This window comes from Felis catus, chromosome B3 (assembly GCF_018350175.1).
Source record: "Felis catus isolate Fca126 chromosome B3, F.catus_Fca126_mat1.0, whole genome shotgun sequence".
NCBI lineage: Eukaryota > Metazoa > Chordata > Mammalia > Carnivora > Felidae > Felis > Felis catus.
Window position 1 is genome coordinate 21311283 of NC_058373.1, and position 21270 is coordinate 21332552.

Genomic DNA, 21270 nt, shown 5'->3' on the forward strand with positions numbered 1-21270 from the left:
ATGTAGCTGCCAAGCCCCTTTGCACACTGTGTCCTTGCTGTGGCCCAGGTGAAGGCCAGAAAGGGCCCACCAGCTGGTGAGCAGGAGCTGGTCTGCAGGCTGACAAGGGCACAGGAGCCAGCCACCCCTGTCACAGGCAGCTGTCTACAGCAGGGGTCCTCACTCTTTGGGGTCCTGACTTTCTTCTCCCACTGCTTGGTCATCCTTCTACAACACAGTGACATTGCCATGCTCGTGTCTTAACATCTTTCCCTTTGGGAGGTGATCTCACGTCACACGGACAAAGACTTCATGTAGCCTATAGAGTAGTGTCCACAGTCAGATGCAGAGAGGGCAGATGCAACCTAGATGTGATAGAAGGTGAACACACAAGGAAGGTAGACTGGCAGGTGTGGTGAATCTTCCGTGACCACCAGGCGCTCACCTCCCCATCCAGGGAAAACTGCCTTTTGTCCGACAGGACCTCATATTATGCTTTGATGGAAATGCTGTAAGCTTTACCTCCGATGGGAAGAAAATGAGAGCAGCTTTTCCCGAAGCTGTTTCGGTTTTTCATCCACAGGGAACAATGAGTGGGCAGGAAGAGCCTGTGGAGAGTTGTGTCTTTAGGTCTCCAGGTCTCAGTCCAGCCTTAGTGAAAGTGTCATTTGGTTTTAGTGGTAATTGGAGTATTCTATGGCTCTAAGAGTTCCTGCTTTCTTTTTAAATTCAGTTTGCCAGTCCCCATTCAACTGCTGGCTTAGTTCTCTTTCCCTTGAGTCTTTCTTTCATAATGATTAGTCAAGATAAGAATGTTTGCTCCCAAAATGATTCACCTTACCTGTCCAAGGGCAGTTTGATGTTTTGCATAGTTAGAATCATTTTTATCTTCATTTCTCACCCTGCCTCTAGGTGAGGCACATCTGTTCATTTGCTTTTTTCCTTCAACGTTTTTTTTTTTTTTTATTATTTATTTTTGGGACAGAGAGAGACAGAGCATGAACGGGGGAGGGGCAGAGAGAGGGAGACACAGAATCGGAAACAGGCTCCAGGCTCTGAGCCATCAGCCCAGAGCCTGACGCGGGGCTCAAACTCACAGACCGCGAGATCGTGACCTGGCTGAAGTCAGACACTTAACCGACTGCGCCACCCAGGCGCCCCTGTTCATTTGCTTTTTTATGCAATATTTGACACATTCTAAAGATTATGTTCATTTTATATACCTACTTTTGCCAGGCAATATCCTAGGTACCAGCGAGATAACCGAACAAAAGGATTCTTACACCTATGAAGTGTACATTCTGGTGGAATATTTACATACTTTTTCTATATAAATTAGAAACATAATATAACGTAAACTTTTTTTTTTTTTTTTGCCTTGTTGCATCTGAGAAAGCAAGATGGGTCACCAACAGCTCTACCAGAGCCATCTGAGGAAAGAGGAAATTTGGCCAGGGTTCTCACCTTGCCGCATCTGCTCACACCAGTACTGTGTGATCTGGCAATATGGCCTCAGTATGTGCCGCCAGTGTTTCCATCAGTTCTCAAAGGATATAGGCTACATTAAGTTGGACTAAGTGAATCTCCTTGAATGGGCCATCCAAGATACCTACCTACCTTAATGCCAACTCGTACATAAAATAAAAATACTTCAATTATGAAAAACAACACATTGGAGAAACCACTCTTTCTCTAAAAACACAAAACGGGGGCACTGGCTGGCTCAGAGCCTAGGACTCTTGATCTCAAGGTTGTAAATTTGAGCCCCATATTGGGTGTAGATTACTTTAAAAAAATAAATTCTTTAAAAACACAAAACGGTACTCAGTGGTGCTCTTCATCTACTTCACATATGTTAAAGAAGTGAGAAAACCAGGGTGCCTGGTGGCTCAGTCCATTGAGCATCCAACTTGATTTCGGCTCAGGACATGATCCCAGGGTCATGGAATTGAACCCTGTGTTGGGCTCTGTGCTGAGTGTGGAGCCTGCTGAAGATTCTCTTTCCCTTCTACTCTCTCTAAAATAAAAGTTAAACCACGGTTCTGAGTTGTGTTCATCGTTCCTTTACATTCGTATGTTTGACCATATATATCTCTTCATGCATTGTTTACTTCACTAGTACTTGAATTTTATGAAAATAAGACACTCATCTGTGGCTTGCTTTTTCACTGTTGATTTCCCTCATTCATCCATTCATTTACAGCGCTGCACAGTATATGCATCTACCACAATTTTATTTACCCAGTCACATGAAGACATTGTTTCATTTTATGCTATTAGGAACAATGCTGTTTTGAACCTTCTGTTTCCACACAGTGTTCCTCTTATGCTCTAGCCTCTAGTGTCTTTTAGAATAGAATCGCAGGGTAGAAAGTGCAAAAGACTTGCTTTTGAAAGTTGCTTTTGAAAGTAGTTGTACAAACTTGGACTTACTTGTATCTTTGTCAGAGGTTGTATTGGCAGAGTTTAAAAAATATTTTGCCTTTCTGCTGTGTACACCTCCGTGGTCTTCATTTATGTTTTCCTGCTAATGAGACGGAGCATTTTTGTTGTTCTCTGTATCATTTTTAACTTGTTTATTTTTATGTTTTAAAGTTACAGCAAAATTCTAGTAAATTTAGTTTGCTTTACTATTTTGTTTTTTTCTGAACAGTTTGAGAGGAAGTTAGAGACATCATGGCCCTTTCACCTAAATGCCTCAGTATGCATTTCCTAAGAATATTCAATAACCGGGGTGCCTGGCTGGGTCAGTCGGTAGAACTCGTGACTCAATCTCATGGTCATGAGATCAAGGCCAACAATGGGCACAGAGCATACTTAAAGATCATAATTTAGGGGATCGTGGGTGGCTCAGTCAGTTGAACATCCGACTTTGTCTCAGGTCATGATCTCACAGTATGTGAGTTAGAGCCCTGCACTGGGCTCGCTGCATCAGCGTGGAGTCTGCTTAGGATCCTCTGTCCCCTTTCTCTCTGACCGTCTCTAGCTCATGCACGTGCACATGTGCTCTCTCTCAAAAATAAACATTTTAAATAATAATTAAAAAGAATATTCACTAATGTATAACCACACTATAATTATCAAAGTCAGGAAATTTAACATCAATACACTGCTAGTAATCCACAGTCCATATTCAGATTTTATCACTTGTCCCAATAATGTACGTTCTAACTCTCCCCCCGGTCCAGGATCAGGTAACCAAGATTCCTCACTGCATGTAGCTGTCATGTCTGTTTAGTTTCCAGTTCCTGAGCTTTCTTTGCCTTTCTTGAATGACGTTTTTGAGGTATACAAGCCAGTTATATAGACTGTCCCTCAAAATTGAATTTGTCTGTTTTCTCAGGATTAGATTTCAGGTTATGCACTTTTGGCAGAAAGGCCATAGCAGAGGTGTGTCTTTAGTACCTCATATACAGAGGTTCGAGATAATCGGTTTGTCGCTTTGAAGCTGGAGATGAAAACATTTTGAGTTTGTTACAGTGAGGGCCACCAGGTTCTGAGTTCTGATAGGTTCCCATTATTCTCTGAGCACTTCCTCATTTTCTGGTGCTACTGAATGTTCCAGGCATATCCTGTCTTTTCCCTGGAATTGGTCATTTTCCCACAGAACGCTGGTTCCTTTTAGTGGAGACTGGTATTTTAAAACAAAGATGAGCAAAATAAGCGTGCTCATTGCTACTATTGCTACTAGGCCCACTCACCAGAGCTAGGAAATTATGGTTGTGTGTGTGTGTGGATTCCGCACATGAATGCATGCCCAAACCTCTCATTCTAATCGAATGCCCCTGCAGATTATATTCTAGTATTCACTCTTTCCACATCTGTAATGCCTTTTCCAACCGTGAGAAATCTTGCTCCCATTGTCTTCAATATATGTATTCATTTACTCAAGGCTAGAATATGCAAGTGGTTTCAGAATTAGTGAATTTATACCACCGAGAAGAGGAAAAAACATGTGTTCTACAGTTGTTAACTATAGTGTTCTGTATTTCAATTAGTCCAAAGCTTTAATATTTTTGTTTAGTTATCCTTACTGATTTTTTTTGTCTAGTTATAAAATTAGAGAAACATTTTTAAAAAGCATATAAAATCTCTATGATTGTGGATTTTCTATTTCTTCCTTTAATTGTGTCATTTTTTGCTTCATGTATTTTGAAGCCCTACCATCAGGTACATACTCATTTATGATTTTTATGTCTTTCTCATGAGTGTTGACCTTTTTTTTTAAAGCATCTTTTCTTTTTTTATTAACAAAAATTTTGTTTTTAATGTTTATTTATTTTTGAGAGAAAGAGACAGAGTACAAGCAGGGGAGGGGCAGAGCGAGAGAGAGACAAAGAATCCGAAGCAGGCTCCAGGCTCTGAGCTGTCAGCACAGAGCCCGAAGCAGGGCTTGAACCCACAAACCACGAGATCATGACCTGAGCTGAAGTCGGCTGCTTTACTGACTGAGCCACCCAGGTGCCCCATCTTTTTTTTTTTTTTTTAAGTTTACTTATTTTTGAAAGAGAGAGAGAGTATAAGTGGGGGAGGAGCAGAGAGAGAGAGAGTGAGACACAGAATCCAAAGCAGGCTTCAGGTTCCGAGCTGTCAGTACAGAGCCCATTGTTGGGTTCAAACTCACAAACCATGGGATCATGACCTCAGCTGAGGCACCCCATGAGTTGACCCTTTTGACTATAAAATGACCTCTTTTTTTCTGGTAATACTCGTGTGTGTGTGTGTGTGTGTGTGTGTGTGTGTGTGTGTGTGTGTGTGTTTTAAGGTTTTTTTTTAACTTTTTTTTTAATGTTTATTTATTTTTGAGAGAGGGAGAAAGAGAGCATGAGCGGGGGGGGGGGGGGGGGGGCAGAGAGAGGGAGACACAGAATCCGAAGTAGGCTCCAGGCTCTGAGTTGTCAGCACAGAACCTGAAACGGGGCTTAAACTCAGGAACCACAAGATCGTGACCTGAGCCAAAGTTGGACACTTAACTGAGTCACCCAGCAACCCCTAGTAATACTCTCTATCTTGAAGTCTACTTTCAGTATAATACTATGGCCCTTTTGATTATTGTTTGAATAATATATCCTTTTCTATTCTCTTACTTTCCAATTACCTGGGTCTCTTATATGTCATATAGTTAGGAATTGCTTTTTGAGTCTAATCTGACAAGTCTTATCTTTAAATTGGAGCTTTTAGTCCATGCACATTTAATGTAATTATTGGTTTGGTTTTATTTGGTTTTACCATTTTGCTATTTATTTTCTTTTTGTCTCTTTTTTTTTTTTTAACATTTATTCATTTTTGAGAGACAGAGTGTGAGTGGGGGAGGGGCAGAGAGAGAGGGAGACACAGAATCTGAAGCAGGCTCCAGCCTCTGAGCTGTCAGCACAGAACCTGAAACGGGGCTTGAACTCAGGAACCACAAGATCGTGACCTGAGCCAAAGTTGGACTTTTCACCGGCTGAACCACCTAGGTACCCCTCTCTTTGTCTCTTCTAATTTTATTGTCTCTTCCTCTTTTTCTACTTTTTAAATCAAATATGTTAATATTCTATTTGAATTTCTCCCTTAATGTATTAACTCTACATTGCATTAATTTCAGTTGTTTAGGAATTACAGTATGCATCCTTGACTTAAAACAGTCTACTTAGAGGGGCCCCTGGGTGGCTCAATTGATTGGGGAGCCAACTTTGGCTCAGGTTATAATCTCACAGCTAGTAAGTTCGAGCCCTGAGTCAAACTCTGTGCTGACAGCTCGGAGCCTGGAGCCTGCTTCAGATTCTGTGTCTCCCTCTCTCTCTCTGCCCCTCCCCTACTTGCACTCCGTCTCTCTCTGTCTCTCAAAAATAAATAAAAATTTAAAAAAGTTTAAAAACAGTCTACTTAGAGTTAATATTTTACCACTTCATATAAAATGTAAGACTATTGCAGCAATATAGTTACATTTGCACTCTCATCCTTTTTGCTATTGTTGTAATCTATAATTCATCTAGGTATGTCAAAATCCTACAATGGATTGTTATTGTTTTTGCTACTGGCCCTCCAATTTCAGACTACTTTTGATCATTCTCCAATGACCAAATAGGCTTTGGTGTTTTACACTTTGCAGTTGCTTATAATTTGTTTAAAATTGTCACCAAACATTTGTTTCTGTAATTTTTATATTGTTTATAATTTTTACATTGTTCATACTTGTGATATGCAGTATTTTAGCCCAGTAAAATATAAGCTACACAGCCATTGCTAGAAATAGAAATGGCCATTATTAGAAAGTTCTTAATTTAACTATAGCCATATTTATCAATCTCTTACTTTACAGTAGCAGTTTTTCTCTTATTTAAGGAATCCTATAATACCTTCAAGATAATAAAATGATCTCCTTTTCAGGCATATCTCATGTTAACTGCCCTTCACTTTATTGTACTTCGCAGATACTGTGCTTTTTACAAGTTCAAGGTTTGTGGCGGACTTGTGTCGAGCAAGTCTATAGCATTTGCTCATTTCACATCTCTGGATCACATTTTGGTAACTTTCACAATATTTCAAACTTTTTCATTATTGTATTTGTTATGGTGATCTCTGATCAGTGATTATGACTCCCTGAAAGATCAGATGATGGTTAGCGTTTTTTAAAAATAAAGTATTTTTTAATGTTTATTTATTTTGAGAGAGAGAGAGAGAGAGAGCAAGTGAGGAAGAGGCAGAGAGAGGGACAGAGAGAATCTGAACAGGCTCCACACTGTCAACACAAAGCTTGACACAGGGCTCAATCTCATGAACCGTGAGATCATGACCTGAACCCGAAATGAAGAATCAGATGCTTAACCGACTGAGCCACCCATGCCCCAGCAGTAAAGTATTTTTAAATTAAGGTATTATATGTTTTTTTTAAATACATAATGTTCTTTCACACTTAATGGACTGCAGTGTAGTGTAAACATAATTTTTGTATGCATCAAGGAACCAAAAAATTCATTTCATTTGCTTTATTGTGATATTCACTTTATTTTGGTGGTCTGGAACCCAACCCATATCTCTGAAAAATGCCTGTATTCCAAAAGTTTTGAAGCTTTGCTTTTCACAATTGTTACTTTAATCTATTTAGCCTTAAGCTGTGTATTTATTTGGTGTGAGGTAGGGATCCAGGTAGGTAACCTACCTGGATTTTTCCACGTAGGTAACCTGTTCTCAAAAACCATTTATTGACTAGTCAGATTTTCCTCAGTACCCTACAACATTTACTGTGTTGAGTACTGGATTTATTGCATTCCCATAAATACTTTAGGATTTTGTTGTGCTGTGCTATTTCATTACTTGGCCAACCCCTTCACTTGCAGCCTGTATCCTATCCCCTCACTTACCTAAGAATATTCCTCCAGCAAGTCTTCTCTCTCCTGCTTCATATTTTACTCTACCTGAGTATTCCTATCAGCATATAAGCACATTGTTATTTTTCCATATTAAATAAACAAAACTCAACCCCACTTCCCCCCTTAGCTTTGGCTATACCTCACTGCTCTCCTTCAGTACGAAACCTCTACATTTACTGTTGTTGGAGAGGAAAAACGTTTCCTCTGCCCTCTTAAGTTTATTGTCTGGGGGCCTGTGAATTCACCTGACAGAAGAAGATTGGAAAGAAAAATTATGGGAGCTTACAAAAGAAGTAGCTTGATAAATGGTTAAAGTTAGTAGGGGAAAAAAGGGGGGGTAGAAAAAGCCTTTGGGGGAAGAGCACCTGGGTTTCTAGAAGAACAAATGGGAGATAAGAAAGTTTGTGATAATGCTTGTTCATGCAGGTGTGAGGTTTTTTCCATCTCCATGGCCATAAGATTCCCCTGGAGAGAGAATTTATGGTAGATATATTTTAGGTCTCCTTCCTGGTAATGAAAGTCCACCCTCATCTACCCCTCAAAGAGGGAATTTATGGCAGCCTTACTTCCTAGAAGTCTCTTGTAGTCAGATAAGGGAAGCTCCAAGAAGGCTTCTTTCTGTATCCGCTGATGCCTTCAGCTTAAAATAATCTTCATACCAGCTCTGGGGTTCTGAATGGGTTCCTGCATTGTCTCCAATTCCTGTCTCCCCTTTCTTTCCTGAATCCTATTCAATCATTTCACTGTTCCACAATAGCTTTTGTCAAAGTTACCAAATGACTTCCACATTGCTAGATGTAATGGTTGTTCTCAACATTCATCTTACTTCCACTCTAGGTGCATCTGATATCCCCCAATCCTCAACACACATGATTCACTTGGTTTTCTGGATGCCAAGTGTTTTCCTTCTTCCTCACTGGTAACTTCTCAGACTCCTTTGCTGGCACTCTCATCTCCCCTCTTTTTATTGTAGTGTTAGGTCTTCCTGAACTTTTATAGATTTTTTTAAAAAGTTTATTTATTTATTTTGTGAGAGAGAGGGAGGGGGAGAGAGAGAGAGAGAGAGAGAGAGGGAGAGAGAGACTCCCAAGCAGGCTCTGTGCTATCATTGAGGAGCCCAATGCAGGGCTCCAACTCACGAACTGTAAGATCATGACCTGAGCAGAAACAAAGAGTCAACAGTTTAACCAACTGCATCATCCAGGCGCCCCAAGTCTTCCTGACCTTTTAATTCTCTATTTGTAGTCACTCCTTGGTGCCATATATTAATACTGTATAAATCCTGATGACTCCCAAATTTTTATTTCCTGATCTTATTTCATTAATAAATTCATGTGTCTTTTCATCCACAACAATGTCTAACTGGCATTTCAAACTTACATGTTGCCATGGTCTGAACATTTGGGTCTGCCCTTCCTCTTTTTTTTTTTTTTTTTATGTTTATTTTTGAGAGAGACAGAGAACGTGAGTGGGGGAGGGGCAAAGAGAGAGACAGACACAGAATCCGAAGCAGGCTCCAGGCTCTGAGCTGTCAGCACAGAGCTGGATGTGGGGCTCAAACCCACGAACCATGAGATCACGACCCGAGCCGAAGTCAGACCCTTAACTGACTGAGCCACCCAGGCACTCCTGCCTGGGGTGAAGAGGAAGCCTCTTCTACCCCAAATTCATGTTGAAATGCCAAACCCCAGTGTAATGGTATTAGGATATGGGGCCTTTGGGAAGTGATTGTGTCATGAGAGTAGAAACCTCATGTATGGGATTAGTGATCTTATAAACAGGCTCTACAGGGCTCCCTAGCCCCTTACACCATGTGAGGATAAAACAAGAAGCCTGGGATCCAGAAGAAGCACTTGATTGTGTTGGCACCGTGATCTTGGACTTCTAGCCAATAGAAATGTGAATAATAAATTTCTATTATTTATAAGCCATCCAGTCTGTAAGTGGCCTGAATGGACTAAGACACATGTCCGAATCTAAACTCTTGATTTATTCCCTTCCATCCTTCTAGTTGATAGAACAGTTTCTTCCTTCCCTCATACCTTAACATCCTGTACCATGAACAAATTGTTCATTGGTTATACCTACTAAATGTATCCAGAATCTTGCTATTTCTTGTCAACTGCAACACTAGCACTCTGACCCAAGCCACTATCATCTCTCCTGGGATTACGTCATTAGCTTTCTGTGTTCCCTGCTTCCACTCCTGCTTTCAGTCCCTGCTCCCCAACATCTTTGCTTAACACAACATGCAGAATGGTTCCTCTATATTACTCAAAGTAAATGCTAATATCCATATGTCCAGCAAGCCCTTTTATTAAAGGTCAGCAGACTATAGCCAGAGGCCAAATTTGGTCAGCTACTTATAAATAAAGTTTTATTGGAACACAGCCACACACTCTTATGTTACGTATTGTCTATGCCTGCTTTCACACTACAACAGCAGTGTGACCAGAGATCCTATGGCCAACAAACCCTAAAATATTTACTACCTGGCCCTTTACAGAAAATGTTTGTTACCCTACATGATCTGCCCTCTCTCTGCTACCTATCTCACTTCACTTCTGCTCCAGTGAGTTGTCTTGGCCTTCTTGGTGTTTTTGTTAGGCAAGCTTCTACCTCAGGGAGAGGCTGTTGCTGTTTCATCTGCCTACAATTCTCTTCTCTCAAGTATTCACTGCCTTACTTCCTTCAAGTCTGCTCAAAGATTACCTTTTCTGTGGAGCCTTTCCTTACCACTCTGAGAATTACACTGTAATTCTCATCTCCGTCCTCACCCTGATGTTCCCAGTTTTTTCTTCGAAGTTCTCCTCCTTAATTCTCTACATTATTTATTGTTTTGTCTTTCTTCACCAGAATATATTCTCCATGAAGGCAGGGGATTCCCCCCACCCCCTATTCCTCATTTCTGTTCGCTGCCATATTTTGAGCATCAAGAACATGAGGTAGGCACTTAATACATATTTGTGGGTGAATTCCCTATTCATGTTCCTTTTCTCTTTGACTTGTTCATTTATCCATATTCATTCGATATGTATTTACAGAGTAATTACACAGTGCTGACCACTGTGGAGAGCACTGGTAAAGGACCACACTGGTAAAGTGGCCCCTGTACTCAGAAATTTCTGCTTACATTCTGGGTCATTCATGGGGATGCTGGAACCAGCTGGTAACCGTGCTGAAGAGCTGAGTGATACACTTTATCTTTCAGTTACCAATTTCTGTTGTTAAATATCTATTTTTTTTTCAAAAAAATTTAACATTTATTTATTATTAAGAGATAGAGACAGAGCATGAGCATGGGAGGGGCAAAGAGAGGGGGAGACACAGAATCCGAAGCAGGCTCCAGGCTCAGAGCTGTCAGCACAGAGTCCAACACGGGGCTCAAACCCACGAGCCTCGAGATCATGGCCTGAGCCGAAGTCGGATGCTTAACCGACTGAGCCACTCAGGCGCCCCGTTAAATATCTGTTATTATACATTTAACTGCATGGCTTCACAATTAAGCCATATGAAAAACGGAAGTAATGAACACCCCCAATTCACTGCTCCCTAACGACTTGACTTCGTTTTATTGTTCCTTTGCTCTGGAGGTTATTCACATCTAGCAAGGCGGCGAGCAGCTCATCTTTGGGAATGCCCAGCTACTGAGCCCACAGCGCGAACTCGCGGGCGCCCGGTCGGTGGAGCCCCCGTGTACATCTGCTCCCAGCAAGCCCCTTCTGACGATGAGCGCGGCCCCCACGGGCAACCTTCCCAACGACTGAGGCCAGGGGCTCCCTCCAAGTGCACGTGCAGGGGTCTCCAGGCGTGGAGAGTGGAGGTTCCCGGACCTCCCTGCACCGCTCGGCTAGACTCGGTCACTCTGGATGGAAGGAGCCTTTAACCTGGAAGGAAAGAGGGATCGATCACTCGGGCCTCCACTTGCCGAGCCTATGGCGAGCCGAGATGCGGGGATCGGCTGGGAATGCCTGGGCGCGCGGAGCCCGGTGGGAGGAGTGGGGTGGCCGGCCGGGGTCGCCGGCAGGCCGGCGCGCGGGAGGGGAGACCGCGGGCGGCTAAGGGCGGCAGGGAGGGAGGGTGGAAGAGGGCGACAGGGCGGGCATCTTGGCGGAGCCCAGGTGCGCGTCCCACGTGCGCGCACGCGGCCCCAGTGGGATCGTCCTCCCCCGAGCCTCAGAGGTGCGGTGGCCATAGCTGCACGGGGGACCCATGCGTGTTGACAGATGTCTGTGACTTGGAGTGGGGTGGGGGGGCGGTGGAGTTTCTCCGTGCAGGGCAGTGAGGCCGGAATGACTCCGGGGATCGGGCAGACAGGCATTCTCTGGCCCGGAAAAAGCCACTGATGCAGTAGTTTTCAAAGGGGGATCTGGAATAGTCAAATTTTCCCTTTTAAAAAATGGGTAATTTTAGATCTTAAGTGTGAGAAAATATCCCTGCGGAGCCTACTGCCGTCATTTTATGGGTAAGGGTCACACGGAGATTGCGTGTAGAGCTGGGAGTAGTCTTGGGTCTTCTGTCCCAAGCCCAGGATTTTCCTTATCTCAAGGGATACTGCCATTGCACGTTTTACTGTTTTCCACTCTGTTGTTGAATTCATTAAAGTGTTTTTAATCCACATGTGTTTTATTTTGTAGGAAGAAGAAATTGACTAAATGAAAAACATGAAGCCAAATAGAATCCCCCTTTGTATTGTTTCAAGACAGGGAAGTAAAAGTAAACCATTGTTGTTTTTTTCCAGTGATATCCTGGGTTTTATTACTGGACACACCCAGTTTTTCTAATACTCATGATGTCAGAAGGGAAAGCTCCTGCAAAGAAAAGACCTCGTAGAAGTTTATCAGCCAGTAAAACTAAAACGAAAGAATGTAACTCTATTATTTCATTTTTTAACAATGCACCACCTGCTAAGCTTGCCTGCCCTGTTTGTAGTAAAATGGTGCAGAGATATGACTTAAACCGGCATCTTGATGAAAAGTGTGCTGACAGTGATGACATTACTCCAGTTGATCAGAGGCATGTTGACTTAACAAATTCACATGTGCCTACAGTAGATTTAACCAATATTGTCTTAGAAGATGTAACGCCAGGAAAGTTGTCACCATCAAAGATAAGTTTAACCCCTGACCAAAGTGATTCGGCAAAAATGGGCGTAAAACAGCAGACCAGCCCCTACTTTAAAAATAATGATGATTTGGGGTGCAAAAATCAAGATAAGCTGAGACATCATAATGTGAAAGTCATTACTTTGGGAAGCCTGTCATCTAAATTGTCCAGAAGATACACAGAGGCTAAAAGAGCAATAGATAAGAATGAGGAATTTGCCAATAAGAGTCCACAGAGTTCCTCATCCACAGTGGTTAGGACCCTGGTTGATAACTGTTCAGAGACTGAGGACAAGGATCAAATTTTGGAGAACAGTTCTCAAAAGGAAAATGTGTTTGCCTGTGATTCTCTTAAGGAGCAGAGTACACCTGAACATACTGTAGAAGGCACAAAAATAATGGAAGCTGAAAGCCAAAAGGCTACCCAGGAATATGAGAGATCACCCCTTGGCCCTGCCTTCTCAGATAATGCTGCTATGTTATTTTCACCAGATTTAACTCTTGGGAATACATTGAAGTCTACTTCAGAGCACAGTCTTGCAAAGTGGGAGAGCATCAAAGGAGTAGATAATCAAGATGTTGAAAAATGTGAGGCAGGTAGTTGTGAAGAAGTGAAAGTGACTGTTGCTTCAGAAACTAAAACACAGTTGTCAAATTGGGAGGCAAAGTCTGATAGTTCTACACATGATGATTCTAAAGGGCATAACATCCAGGACCTTTCTCCGGAAGGTGACAGTGACTTAAAGAATGAAATCACTTGCGGAATTCCTTTGGAGCAGGGGTCAAGCTGTGATGTTCCTGGTAAAACAATTACAGTACCACCAAGTCATCCTTACTACCTTCGGAGTTTCCTCGTGGTGCTGAGAGCTGTATTTGAGAATGAAGAAGATAGGATGCTCTTTGATGAACATGAGAGGGGAATTGTAACTAAATTTTATCAATTATCAGGTATCTCAAGCTCGTGTGCTTTCAAGTTTTTGTTTTCCATTTGCTGGCCTGATTTGGGCAGTAACCTAATGACCACAAGGAGTCAGTGTGGTTCTGTGAGTCCTCTGGGAATGCTCCTGGGAATCAGCCAGCCACAAGGTTTGAGAAGAACATGCATGAAAAAGAGATTTTGTGTCCAGTGATGTCTGCTTCTGCAGTATCATCCTTACAAGCTGTAATTTGGTTATAATGGAAGCATCTGTTTTTCCTTTATATGTATATTTGATGGTAATAAAACAGCCTTTTCCAGGTTAAAAAAAATACCTTTGTGACTTAGAAGAGTATACTTTGCTTTTGAGCATGTAATCAAGCTTAATTTAGGTTGTTTTATTGTTTTTACACACCATTTTCTCAAAACTGAAGTAAAATACAGGAAAGAACAAACCAAAGTATATTAAGGCTTATTTTTTCCTTCAATTTTAGGTTTTTTGACTCTGCCTTTTAAGGTCAGGGTGTGGAGGAATTGGAAACTTTCAGGCTAAATTGGTGCATTTAAAAATAATGGTCTATGCCTCAGTTCCTTGGCAGCCAGTGGTGGCTCTGAGCCGATAGTGCACATTTGGAGCAAAAGCCACCCTTGTTGCATTGCTAATCCAAAGGGCCATGATGGCTTTATGGAACTGAGTCCCTTCTGAGGTAGGAAACGCTTACTTGGGAGCTACACTGACCTCCCATAATTTGTAGTCAGGTTTGACTCTTCAGTAGAGTTAAAAAAAAATCTTAAACATTGCCAGGAATGTTCAACAGAAGGGTTTTTGTTTTAAATGCACACAATGGAATTACGGTATTCTTAGTATTGCTTTGACATGCGAGTAATACTTCTCTAGGCACAGTTGCATTAATTATCCTCACAGCCTCCGTCTCTACTTATGCTGTCCTCACTAGAACATGGACATAAATGACACCACATTGACTCTTTGTCCATGGAAGTTACAGATCTTTAGTTGGGTGCTGGTTGTATTCATGTGAGCATTTGAGTAGTCCATGGCTCTGTGCTTCTGTATAATTGAGAAGAATGAATAGTTCCCTGAATGGAATTTCTGCAGATTCTTGTGTATGGCTCCCCACAGAGAATAATCTTCAGTGTCTCTGTGTGAAAATAAGTACTGCTAATTGAATTTTCCTCTTTAAGGAAAAAAAGGGGGTGGGGAGTTGAAGATTTAAGAAACACAGTTACACCATTTTAGAATTGGCAGAAATTTGAAGATAATCCAGATAATAGGACAACTGACCAGGTTAATTAAATAACTTGGCCAAGATCACCAAGTTAGAGATGGCTGCCCTACCAATGCTAGACGAATTTTGAAAATCTTTTCAGATTATTTTTACCAACGATAGAATCGTTCATATTAAGCTGAAAGGGAGAATAAAATAACTGGAATTCTGGGTAGGGCTTCTCTGATGGAGTAAAAATGTTGGTGGCTAGACAGTGGGAAACCTGGTACTTAGAAGTTTTAAAATGGCCAATAACCATGACCAACTTTGGAGATTTTTTTGTTGTTTATACACCAATCACCGAATGCCTCATCTTGTTTAATCTTTTCAGCAACATTGGGAAGATGGTGTTATTGCCCCATCCCACCCCCACTTTTTTAACAGAAGAGAAAATGGAGTCTCAGTAAGGTTCATAGATTTGTATAATTCAGAAGTGGCAGAGCTGGTCCCATCCTGGATATTCTTATTGTCCTATGGTGGCAGGCACACAGGACAAGGAGACATCTCCATGGGGACTTACATATGAAATAAATTGTATCTTCCAAAGGAAGAAAAAGATGTTCTTGGGTGATCAGTTGAGTAAGCATAAGTGTATTTCTAATAGAATATGTTGTATTCAGTTTTAAAAAGTGAATGTTTGTATGTTGTTTTGAGAAGAGAGATAATTTTCACGACTTTTCTTGCAGCTAGTGGTCAGAAGTTATATGTAAGACTTTTTCAACGTAAATTTGGCTGGATTAAGATGAATAAATTGGAATATGAAGAGATTGCTCCTGACTTAACACCTGTGATTGGAGAACTGCAGCAAGCAGGCTTTCTGCAGACAGGTATGATTAGTCAAAGGAAATGTAAAATGAAAATATGACACGAATAACTAAGTTTCTGCAGAATGATGGTGATACCAGGATGGTGTCATCTCCTGGTTGGTGCCTGGTAAATAGTAATTTTTTTTTTAATTGAATTTTTAACCTTAGGACAACAGAGTATTCATGTTAAAGCCATTCTCAGCCTGTGTGAAGACCACTGTTGTTTTCTTGGCTGTTTCGTATTTAGGACGATAAAGTCCTCTCTGGATAGATAGGTGGCCGTGGGCCGCTGAAGAAACTCATCCCTTCTCAGCTCTCACCTTCCAGCAAGAATCTGACTCATTCAGATGCCTTATCTTTGTGATAGAATAAAGCTGGTTTGCTTGAAGTTAATATCGCCTCTAAAAGTTTCATCTACCCCTACACGCACGCATATACAGCTCTTATAGTTTATAAGTTGATTGCCTCAGTAGTTCATTGACTTAGGCCTATGAGACTATTAGATAACTATGGTTGTCTTGTCAGTAGATTCATTAAGCACCTACCTGTACTGAATGCAGTGTTGTACTGGAAACGTAGGTAGAGGAAGAATGTGAGTCTTCAGTAGTTGCTGACAGTGTAGACTGAAATAAGCAAATCAAGCCAAAGCCAGGTGGTTTCTGTGTGGTGGTTTGTAGTGGAGAGCAGTTAGTAAAGTGAGGTTAGGTGATGTGGCGGGCCTGGGGGAAGGCATAGATGCTCAGTGAAGAGGCTTGAACGTGAAGGATTAGGTAGTGGGACTCGGACCCCTGCTTGGAGCACTGCTTCCCACGCGTCAGTGCCATAGTGTCACCTGGGAGCTCCTGTCCCCACCTGGAGGATTTGATGCAGATTCATAAATCCACAAGTTTAACAGGCATGCCAGGTGACCGATGCAGGTGAGCCTTGACTTACCTTTAAACGACCTTTAGGCAACAAAACCAGAACCCTCGTGGCTCACTGTTGCACTCAGTCAAGTCCGAGTTTTGCCCTCGATCTGCACAACCCTGTGGAACCTGGCTCTGACTGCCCCTCCTGCTCTGTCATGGCCACAGAGCGCTCCTCGGTGTTCTTCAGCATGCTGAGTGCACTCCTCTTTCAGAGCCTTGTACTTGCTGCCACACGGCTCATTTCATCCAGCTGTGCTCTGTGTCACGTCATCAGACATTTGCCTGACCACTTGCTCCCTGCCATGTTTGCTTTGCCATAGCCAGTTTTATTTTCGTTATAACCGTTATCCCCACCTGACATGCATACTTGCTTATTATGCTAGGAGCTGAGCTCCTTGTGGACCAGGACTTGTTTTGGTCATTGTAGTGTGCCCTGGGCCATAGAAGATTACTTGGCATGCAGTGTGCACCCACTAAGTACTTGCTGAGTGGAGGAAAAAGGCACTGCCCTAAGCTGTAAATGCCTAGAAGGCAGATACCAGCCAAGTCTGATTCAGCTGCATCCTGGGTCTAGGGTGATGTCTGGGGCCTATAATAGCAGACATATCCATGTATGTTGAGTGAGTGAATCCATGAAGAGGCCTGTGGGGAGGGAGGAGAGCTGATGGTCAGCTTTGGGAGAGGTCCATTTGAAGGGTTTGTAATCCGAGAGCAAATATACCAGTGAGTTTTTAAGGAGAATGTGCAAGCTATAATGGCTATCCATATGTGTCTTTATTTTATTTTCCTTTGTTTTTTTAGTGAGAAATGCTGTTAATTTATAACTGTTATGAGGTATCTATTTTCCATATTCTTTTTTTCTGTGTGTGTTTATTTATTTTGAGAGAGAGCATGTGTGCATACATGCAAGGGGTGGCAGGAGGAGGGGCTGAGAGGTAGGGAGAGAGAATCCCAAGCAGGCTCCAGGCTGTCAGCACAGAACCTCACAAACCATGAGATCATGACCTGAGCTGAAATCAAGAGCCAGACGCTTAACCAACTGAGCCACCCAAGTGCCCCTCTATATTCTTTAATAATTGCTTTGGCAAACTAATTACAATTTCTGCAGTAGAATTCCATTATATTTGCATATAACTAAGCTTCATTCTTCTTAAAGTAAATAGAGCTAGAAAATAGTAAAATTCCTTAAAACTATGTTTAACTTTTTTTCTTTTTTTTAAATCCATTTCAGAGTCTGAGTTGCAAGAACTCTCTGAAGTGCTTGAACTGCTTTCTGCTCCTGAACTAAAAACCCTGGCCAAGACCTTCCACTTGGTGAATCCCAATGGACAGAAACAGCAGCTCGTGGACGCCTTTCTCAAATTGGCCAAACAGCCTTCAGTCTGCACTTGGGGAAAAAATCAGTCTGGAATTGGTGCCGTGATTTTAAAAAGGTTTTGTTGACCGTCATAACAATAAAAGCATTTAAAATGTTGATAGCACATATTAACTTATTATAACAGTACATTTCTTCAAAATATAATTATTTGTTTCAGTTGCAGTTAGATTAAGAAGTCAAAAGAGTATTACAAGGCTTATTACAATAGCCTGGATTCTTTCTTGGTTTATTATTTATAATTCTTGTAGTACTATATTTGGAGCAAGAAATTTCTAGGACCACGAAAAATTAGGAGGCAATAGGCCTTTAATAAATTCTAGTATTTTATTATTCAAGAAAAATGCAGTTTTGGCTGCTGTTCCTACAGGATTTAAGGGTAAACTATTCAGTCAAATATTTATTTTAGTCAACTTTTTATTGAAATGTAATCTGTCAGTCTTAATATGCAACTATTTTTGAGTTTAGACATAAAATTTACTAAAAACTGTGGTTTGTTTCTTTTGCTTTTTAATTTTTTTATTTTTTTTATTTTGAGAGAGAGAGAGAGAGAAGGAGAGCATGGGTGGGCATGAGTTGGGGAGGGGCAGAGACAGAGAGAGAGGGAGAGAGAATCCCAAGCAGGCTCCATACTACCAGCACAGAACCCAACGTGAGGCTTGATGTCATGAACTATGAGTCTATGACCTGAGCTGAAATCAAGGGTTTGATGCTTAACTGACTGAGCCACCCAGACACCCCTCTTTAGCTTTTGTGACAACCTTGAACTGTTTCAGTTTGGGAAAAATGTGAAAACTTTAAGAATTTATTTCTTCTGCTCACATGATGTATAAAATACAACTATAATAACTTTAGTCTGGGAGTCCACTGTCCTGGAATTGTTGAGAATGAAGTGAGTGATGCTTTTGAAAATACTTTAAAACAGTGTCAGTGTTATTTATTTTGTATAATATATATGTTGTGTGTATCTGAATACACACAAAGATATACATGTGCTTGTGCACAGGTAACTTTCAGCTGTTACTTGCCAAGAGCCCATCTTTGTTGGGAAGATATTATAAATACTACTCTTTTATAAAACATAGGTATAAAAAATTATTAAGAAAATTGTCACTACTAACACTTCAAAAAGTTTATACTGTATCTTTTTAAAAAAATATTTTAATTATGTATTTAGAGTTAATTGGCTTTAAGATCCACATGGTTGTAGTATGTTAAATCTCTTCAAAGTCCTTTCTTTTTAAGTTGTTTTTAAAGTTTTTATTTTACTTCCAGTTAACACAGTATTATATGTTTCAGGTGTACAGTAGAGTGATTCAGTACTTCTATACAACACCCTCTGGTGCTCATCACAAGTGCCCTGTTTAATCCCCATCACATATTTAACCTATCCCCACACTTCCCTTCTCTCTGGTAACCATCAGTTTGTTCTCTGTAATTAAGAGTCTGTTTCTTGATTTCTCCTCCCTCTTATTTTTTTCCCTTTGCTCGCTGTTAGTTTTATTTCTTAAATTTCATGTATGTGTGAAATGACATGGTATTTGTCTTTTATGGCTGAATTATTTCACTTATCATTATACTCTCTGGCTGTATCCACATTGTTGCAAATGGCACAATTTCATTCTTTTTTATGGCTGAATAATATTCCATTGTATACATATACCACATCTTTATTCATTCATTAGTTGATGAACACTTGGACTGCTTCCATAAGTTGGCTGTTGTAAATGATGCTTCAATAATCACCGGGGCACATACGTCCCTTCAAATTAGTGTTTTTGTATTCTTTGGGTAGATACCTAGTAGTGCAGTTGCTGGATCTTCCTCTAGTTCTATTTTTAACTTTTTGAGAAACTTCCATACTCTGTTCCAGAGTGGCTGCACTACTTTGCATTCCCACCAGCAGGGCAGGAGAGTTCACATTTCTCCACATCCTTGCCAACACCTGTTGTTTCTCGTGTTGTTGATTTCAGCTGTTCTGACAGGTGTGAGGTGATAGCTCATTGTAGTTTTCTTTTTTTTTAAGTTTATTTACTTATTTTGAGAGAGCAGAGAGCAAGTAGGAAAGGGGCAGAGAGAGGGAGAGAGAAAGAATACCAAGCAGGCTCCGCACTGCCCACGCAGAGCCGGATGTAGGGCTTGAACTCACAAAACCGTGGTATCATGACCTGAGCTGAAACCAAGAGTCAGACGCTTAACTGACTAAGCCACCCCAGTGCCCTCTCCTTGTAGTTTTGATTTGCATTTCCCTGATGGTAAGTGATGATGAGCATCTTTTCATGTGTCTGTTGGCCATCTGAATGTTTTCTTTGGAAAAATGTCTGTTCATATCTTCTGTTCATTTTTAAATTGGATTATTTATTTTTTGGGTATTGAGTTTTGTATGTTATTTATGGATTTTGGATACTATTTGATATGACATTTGCAAATATCTTCTCCCATCCCATAGATTGTCTTTTAGTTTTGTTGATTATTTCTTTTGCTGTGCAGAAGTTTTTTATTTTGATGTAGTCCCAAGAGTTTATTTTTGCTTTTGTTTCCCTTGCCTCAGGAGACATAACTAGTAAGAAGTTGCTACAGCCAATGTCAAAGGGGTTACTGCCTGTCTCCTCTAAGGTTTTTATGATTTCCTGACTCACATTTAGGTCTTTAATCCATTTTGAATTTATTTTCATGTATGGTGTAAGGAAGTGGTTTCATTTTTTATTCTTCTGCGTGTTGCTGTCCAGTTTTCCCAACACCATTTGTTGAAGAGACTGTTTTCCATTGGATATTCTTTCCTGCTTTGTCAAGATTAATTGACCATATCATTGTAGGTTTATTTCTGGATTTTCTGTTCTATTGATCTATGTGTCTATTTTGTGCCAGTACCATACTGTTTGGATTACTACGGCTTTGTTGGTGCCTGGCTGGCTCAGTTGGTAGAGCATGGGACTCTTGATCTCGGGGGTGTGAGTTCAAGCCCCACATTGGGTGTAAGGATTATGGATTACTACAGCTTTGTAGTATAACTCGAGCTCTGCACTTGTGATGCCTCAAGCTTTGCTTTTCTTTTTCAAGATTGCTTTGGCTATTTGGGTTTTCTGTGGTTCCATACAAATTTTAAGCTTGTTTGTTCTAGTTCTGTGAAAAATGCTGTTGGTACTTTGACAGGAATGGCATTAAATGTGTAGATTGCTTTGGGTACTACAGACTTTTAACAATATTTGTTCTTCCAATCCATGGGCATGGAATGTCTCTTCAGTTTCTTTTATCAGTGTTTTATAGTTTTCAGAGTACAGGTCTTTCACCTCTTTGGTTAGGTTTATTCCTAGGTGCCTTATTATTTTTGGTGCCATTGTAAATGAGGTTGTTTTCTTAATTTCTTTCTGTTGCTTCATAATTGTTATATAGAAATGCAGCAGATTTCTGTACATTGATTTTGTATCCTGCATTCTAAATCCTTTCTATAATTGCATTCATTACATATTTTTTGTTAACCTTATATAACATTTTATAAGTAAGTGAACATTAAAATTAGCAAGCAACACTCTCTCAGTA

The 21270-nt window shown here is 40.8% G+C and overlaps 2 protein-coding genes across 11 annotated transcripts in view; both read left to right on the top strand.

Annotated features, from left to right (window-relative positions):
• The first annotated feature begins 1053 nt into the window (after window positions 1-1053).
• Window positions 1054-2610, top strand: LOC109501142 (40S ribosomal protein S29-like). Its single transcript, XM_045060723.1, has one exon. It carries the CDS (start codon window positions 1380-1382, stop codon window positions 1554-1556), a length of 177 nt encoding a protein of 58 aa, XP_044916658.1. The 5' UTR covers window positions 1054-1379; the 3' UTR covers window positions 1557-2610.
• An 8716-nt stretch (window positions 2611-11326) lies between these two features.
• Window positions 11327-21270, top strand: part of FAN1 (FANCD2 and FANCI associated nuclease 1) — a 33955-nt gene continuing 24011 nt past the window's right edge. For 6 of the 10 annotated variants that reach the window (XM_019831973.2, XM_019831974.2, XM_045058917.1 and 3 more), the window contains exons 1-4: window positions 11327-11516; window positions 11972-13387; window positions 15328-15468; window positions 17587-17788. In XM_019831973.2, coding sequence (XP_019687532.1) covers window positions 12124-13387; window positions 15328-15468; window positions 17587-17788 — 1607 coding nt within the window. In that variant the 5' untranslated portion in view covers window positions 11327-11516; window positions 11972-12123. Of the gene's footprint in view, window positions 11517-11643; window positions 11800-11971; window positions 13388-15327; window positions 15469-17586; window positions 17789-21270 lie in introns of those variants that run through there. The other 4 variants (XM_006932318.4, XM_045058916.1, XM_045058918.1 and 1 more) reach the window with 2 other exon arrangements.

Coding starts and splice junctions, on each gene's coding strand:
- LOC109501142 (XM_045060723.1), top strand. CDS start 1,380: ATGGGTCACCAACAGCTCTACCAGAGCCATCTGAGGAAAGAGGAAATT.